The sequence below is a fragment of the Manihot esculenta genome, chromosome 15 (assembly GCF_001659605.2).
Source record: "Manihot esculenta cultivar AM560-2 chromosome 15, M.esculenta_v8, whole genome shotgun sequence".
Classification (NCBI taxonomy): Eukaryota; Viridiplantae; Streptophyta; class Magnoliopsida; order Malpighiales; family Euphorbiaceae; genus Manihot; species Manihot esculenta.
In genome coordinates, this window is record NC_035175.2 from 2,655,070 (window position 1) to 2,661,124 (window position 6,055).

The window sequence follows — 6,055 nt, forward strand, 5'->3', positions numbered from 1 at the left end:
AAGCCTCTTAAAATGTAATTTAATATGCATTTATCGAAAAAGAAAGCTTCGTCCGGCACAAGACCGGCTTTTTTCAATTAAAAACTAAAAAAACGTGGGCCTTCCGGAAATAATAATAATAATAATAATAATAATAATAATAAGGTGGAGGGCCACTTCGTAAATTCGTGTAAAAGGGCAGTTTTGGTTTTCTATTTAGGATGAAAATTTATTATAAAAATTAAAAACTTGTTATTATTTATTCTTTTTAACATTTTATTTAAACAATTATATGAAATAATTATTTTAAAATATATTAAATATTATTTTAAATTCAATAATAAATTAATATAATTATTTATAAACTATTTAAAATAATTATTTATAAATTATTTAAAATAATTATATATTATATTCATTCTATTATGTAGTTTATTTATTTTTAGTGATATTGCATTTATTTTGACGGAATTTCTTTATATATTATTTTTAAGATTAAAAAAGAATTTTAAAGTATGTATTTTTTTATTAAAAAATATTTATTAATATAAAATAATTTAAATTTTAAACATTAATACAAAAATAATGTTTATTTATTAATAAAATTTAAATTATTAAATTACACAAATAAAAAGTTAATTTCATGATATTTAAAATTAATTACTTAACAAAATATTAAAAAAAAAAAATATTATTTATTTATTATATCCGTGATGCTTGTATGGAATCTCTATTCCATCAGATAATTTATCCTATTTGCAGGCCATACGGACTTAATACAAAACAAAATGACAACAATTTTTTTATAAAAAAATATTATAGATTTAATTAAATTTATAATTTAATCTTTAATCATTTTAATGAAAATAATAATTTCATTTTATTAATAAAATAATTATTTTATTAAATTTTACAAGTTAAATTATAATAATTTAATCTTTTAAATTTATTTTTTTATAATAGTTCTTTTAATTTTAATAAATTATAATAATTTAGTTTTATAATTTTAATATTTACAACAATTTACTAAGTTGATTGATGTTAAATTTCATGAAATTATTATTCTATTAATCAAATAAAATTTAAAAAATAAAATTATTTATCATTAAAAAATAAAATTAAATTGTAGATTTAACATAATTTCATGTTTTGCTTTAAAAAAAAAACATAATTTCATGTTTAGACTATAAATTAAAAAAAGAAAAAGAAAAAGAAAAGGCGTCGCAATTTAAAATTTAATAAAAAAACAAAAGGAGCAAAGAGGTGTCCAGGTTCATCCTCCCAAATTACTGATTTATTCCTCTATATAAATTCCAGTTTATTATTTCTGTCACCGTCTTCAACTCCCACTCGCAGCCAGCAGATCAGTTTCTCGCTGTTTCGTTTGATAAACCTTACTGTCATTAATATCCCCAAAATACCCTTCTGTTTTCCATTATTAAACGCCTATTCTCCTCCCAGCCAAACGACCGCGTCAAAGCCAACAACTGGAGAGCCCCCCTCTGGTTCTCTCCAATATTCCATCAATGGCTTCCATGAGCAACCTCGTTACCAAAGCCCCTTTCACTCCTGCCTCCCTCTCCAAATCCTCCAATACCCATTTCGTCCTTCCTCTCAGACTCTCCTTCACTCCCAAACTTCAACCGAAAAGGGTGGCCCGAATTCGAGCCGGTTTGATCGAACCGGATGGTGGCAAACTGGTTGAGCTATTCGTTGACAAGTCCCAGAAGGATGTTAAGAGAAGGGAGGCAATTTCATTGCCTAGGATTAAGTTGACGAAGATTGATTTACAATGGGTTCATGTATTGAGCGAAGGGTGGGCCAGCCCACTTCACGGATTCATGAAGCAATCCGAGTTCCTCCAAACTCTTCATTTCAACTCTCTCCGTCTGGAAGACGGGTCAGTTGTTAATATGTCGGTGCCGATTGTGCTCGCCATCGACGATTTGCAGAAGCAGCGGATCGGGGAGTCCAATAGGGTGGCCCTTGTCGACTCCGATGATAATACCGTTGCAATTTTGAGCGAGTAAGTTAACACCATTAGTCCTGTCCCTTTTTTTCCGTAGTATAAGGTTTCTGTAAAATTTTGTTTAATTTGCATGTTGGAGCTTTGCTGATAGAAATATATGCAAAGTATAAAGTTGGTGATAAAAATTTTAGATTTTTATGGTGGCTGTGATGATGGGTATTGATGTTTTTATGTTACGTCTTCCATTCTATTTATTAATGCATATATTCCTGTAAAAATTAGTCTTCGGTCGTTTTCAGTTGAATAATATGAGTTTTACGCCTAGGTGAAGACGGGATCGTTGAAAATGTTCATTTTTAGAAGGAATTTGATCTTTTCTTTGTCCAGTGAGATCTAAGTTATGATTGGGTTTTACGCTAAAGACCATAGAGTTCAAGTGTTATGATGATGATATAGAGTATGTGAAACAAAAAGAGTTTTGGGTTGTTCTGTGCTGCATGCAGTCGAGCAACTAATTTCACCCTTATCCTGGAAATTTGGTGTTCTCTTTATTTTTTTTTTCTCCTTTTCTTTTTGCAATTGTTTATTGACTGTTGTTATTAGTATAATTGATTCATAGTCATGTGATTTGTTTCATTCTTCTGTTGACTCATGGTATAACTTGACGGTCTGACCCTTTTAGTATTTTGCAATAGAGTATGATCTTTTTAACATTTCTTATTTCTCGCCTGTTTGTATGATATATTAACATTTTAAGCAAGAAATCTTACAACATATATACTAACATATCATAAGTTACGATTCTGTGCGTGCCAATTTCAAACACCCTTCTGTTAAAGTTAAACATAATCTCATTAACCCCCCTCCTTGACATGACAATCAAACTTGAGGCTTGTCTATTTGTCCCTGTTCTTGGCCAAAGTTAGAAGGGGATTGGGGATGGGGGAGTTTAACATGAGGCCACCCAAGTTTGCTCCAATTATTCCATTGCACTTGCCACTAGGCTTACACCTGGCTAAGCCTATAAGTGCTTGTTTATTTAGCTTAGTAAGGTGTCTGTGTTTTTGTGCATTGTCATTTCCATTTTCATTTTTGTTTTTTCAATTGTCTTTCACAAAAAGAAACTCATTTCAGACTTCATTATGCATAGACTTGTGGTAAGAGAGCAGTAAAATTTTTGTGGAGCTTTTGGCCTCACAATAAAAATTTAAAGCTGGAGTTCTAGAAACTAGAAGGTTTAGTAGTTAAAAGAATTGTGATATGGTAGTAGCCATCTATTTAAAATTTTCCATCCATTTTCTTTTTTCAACTTGGAGTTCACTGCAATTTCTTTTGCTGGTATAGTGGTGCTGTAGTTTTGTTCGTCTCTTATTTGATGATCCTTATGCTTAAGTTTTGCTGCTTGAGTGTTGCCAATGTCACCATTCTTGTTCTTGTTGTTTCATGTTGGGAGTTTTTTGACAATGTACCAGCATCCTCCCTTTGGAAGAGATCCAAATCTTGTTACTTAATGGATTTGAAGAATCGGTGAATGAATGAACTCTAGTCCTGCCAACGTCCAATTTGTTGATAACAGCATTTATACATGCTGTTCTATTGTAGACATTTATTGTGGTATTTGTTCTAATGCTGTAGTTCCCATGTTAATACCTGGTCCAAAAGCCCAACATGTTGAGCAACTCTTTTAGAGTAGCAACATTTGACATTTTGACATGTAGCCAATATTATCATGTGATTTTATAGTTCCATTTCTCATCTGCCAATAAAATAGTTCATAGTTATGTGAAGTCATTTGCACTAATCAGTGAGTTCAAATTATAATGTTCTCAGTATCGAGATCTACAAGCATCCCAAAGAAGAACGGATTGCCAGAACATGGGGAACTACTGCCCCTGGTCTACCTTATGTTGAACAAGCTATAGCCAATTCGGGCAATTGGCTGATTGGAGGGGACTTGGAAGTTATAGAACCGATTAAGTACCACGATGGTCTGGATAGATTTCGATTGTCACCTGCAGAACTCCGTGAGGAATTCACTAAGCGCAATGCAGATGCTGTCTTTGCTTTTCAGCTTAGAAATCCTGTGCACAATGGCCATGCTTTACTGATGACAGATACTCGGAGGCGGCTTCTTGAGATGGGTTATAAGAACCCTGTTCTCTTGCTTCATCCATTGGGAGGCTACACAAAGGTAGATGATGTTCCACTCAGTTGGCGAATGAGGCAACATGAGAAGGTTGGTGACTTCAACCTTCATTTTTTTACTATGACTCTTTAAGACCTGTTTGCTGTTGGCTTGTAAAAACCATGCCAGGACATCTTGTCATATGATTTATATTTGTTTCTTTCACCTTTGTGATATCAAATTTTCCCTAGAAATCTGTGTTTTCCAAGAAGCAATGTGGAGAAATGTTTTGGGCTATTACTGATTTTGTTATGATAATACATTTCCAGGTGCTTGAAGATGGAGTTCTTGATCCAGAGACTACAGTGGTTTCTATCTTTCCATCTCCCATGCACTATGCTGGTCCAACTGAGGTGCAGTGGCATGCAAAAGCTCGGATTAATGCAGGAGCTAACTTTTACATTGTGGGTAGAGATCCAGCTGGAATGAGCCATCCTGTTGAGAAAAGAGATTTATATGATGCTGACCATGGGAAAAAAGTGTTGAGTATGGCTCCTGGATTGGAGCGGCTAAACATCCTTCCTTTCAAGGTACTTTTTGAATGCCATAAGTAAGAACTTTACAATGTTGCAGTCGTTTTCTTAATAGAACAGTGAAAATCAAGGTTATTACTGAACTGGATTTAATTGCAGGTCGCTGCATATGACAAGACTCAGGGTAAAATGGCATTCTTTGATCCCACAAGACCTCATGACTTCCTATTCATATCGGGTACCAAGGTATGCACTAACTAAAATTGATATGTGATAGTCCAAAATTAGGGGGGAAAATTCTAAAAAGAAACTACAGAGTCCAGAGATTGATAAGAGCAGGACAGACATAATAATTTAATTGTTTCATTTATATTCATGATTATTGCATACAAGTAAGGCTTGCTTGCATTTTACAGATGAGAACACTTGCAAAGAACAAAGAGAACCCTCCTGATGGATTTATGTGCCCTGGTGGCTGGAAAGTGTTGGTTGAATACTACGACAGTTTGGCTCCAGCAGACAATGGAAAAGTCCCAGAACCTGTTCCAGCTTAGATGGAGTTGCTGTGTAATAAGCAATGCCATGTGATTGGGAGAGACATTAAAAACTTATTTATCTCCAGTGATTGGTGAAGTTGTAAATATTATGTATCAGCTCTCAAAATAAAAAAATAAAAAAAAAACACGAGGCACTGGTATGGGAGCAGAAGAGTTGCCTCGATCTGCAATTAGGTTTGCCCATTGGGCGCTCTAGAGTGTGGGGGCCTTGTATCATACTGTGTTGTGCTGCACTTATTTGAAGAAATTGGATTGTTGGGTGTTTTCCTATGTTTAGTAAATCAAAATTTTCGAAACCATCCATAGAGTGGACATACACTTGAAAGAGTAAGGTCATTTTAATGGGCGAAAGGCATTGGACTTTTCATTGCCCATATATTCAAAAAGATAAAAGGACGCATGTACTCGAGGAAGGTATTTTATATCATGAGCTTGGGGTTGTCTCTAGTCTTTTGAGTGACAGGCACATGAACATCCTCTAATGAGCACTGGATATTGTCCATGTGTCCTCTTGCTCTTGCTGATTTTTTTGGAAATTTCAAGTCGGCTGTAGTTTGCCCTTTTCTCGTACATTTTAAGAAGACGAAAATGAAAAGCTTCAGAGTGATAAAAAAAAAGTTCATCAGATTCAGCGATAGCTATCAAGTTTCAAGAATTAGAAAAAAAGAAAAGAAGTTATTAAACATGTTTCGCGTTTACCAGTCCACGAAATTGCGGTAGTTTTTCTATTTTTTTTTAACCAAAATGCAGGATGCATGGTATTTTTGCAAGATCCAGACATGTTCCCAATTATCAGAGATATAAATTTATCTAAAAAGTCAAAAATCAACCCAACCAAGATAGCCCAGAAAGAGTAACCTCTAGAAATAGTCACCCATTGACCACAATCATC

The 6,055-nt window shown here is 33.8% G+C and overlaps 1 protein-coding gene across 1 annotated transcript; it reads left to right on the forward strand.

Moving 5' to 3' along the window:
- Positions 1-1,328: 1,328 nt before the first annotated feature.
- Positions 1,329-5,433, forward strand: LOC110601752 (ATP sulfurylase 1, chloroplastic). The gene is made up of 5 exons (XM_021739030.2): positions 1,329-2,005; positions 3,779-4,184; positions 4,403-4,663; positions 4,766-4,852; positions 5,023-5,433. Exons 1-5 carry the CDS (start codon positions 1,506-1,508, stop codon positions 5,158-5,160), a joined length of 1,392 nt encoding a protein of 463 aa, XP_021594722.1. The 5' UTR covers positions 1,329-1,505; the 3' UTR covers positions 5,161-5,433.
- The last annotated feature ends 622 nt before the right edge of the window (positions 5,434-6,055 follow it).

Excerpts from the sequence above, each read along its gene's own strand:
- LOC110601752 (XM_021739030.2), top strand. The coding sequence starts at position 1,506 with ATGGCTTCCATGAGCAACCTCGTTACCAAAGCCCCTTTCACTCCTGCC. Across the intron at positions 4,664-4,765 it reads TAAACATCCTTCCTTTCAAG|GTCGCTGCATATGACAAGAC; the intron begins GTACTTTTTGAA and ends ATTTAATTGCAG. Across the intron at positions 4,853-5,022 it reads TATTCATATCGGGTACCAAG|ATGAGAACACTTGCAAAGAA; the intron begins GTATGCACTAAC and ends TGCATTTTACAG.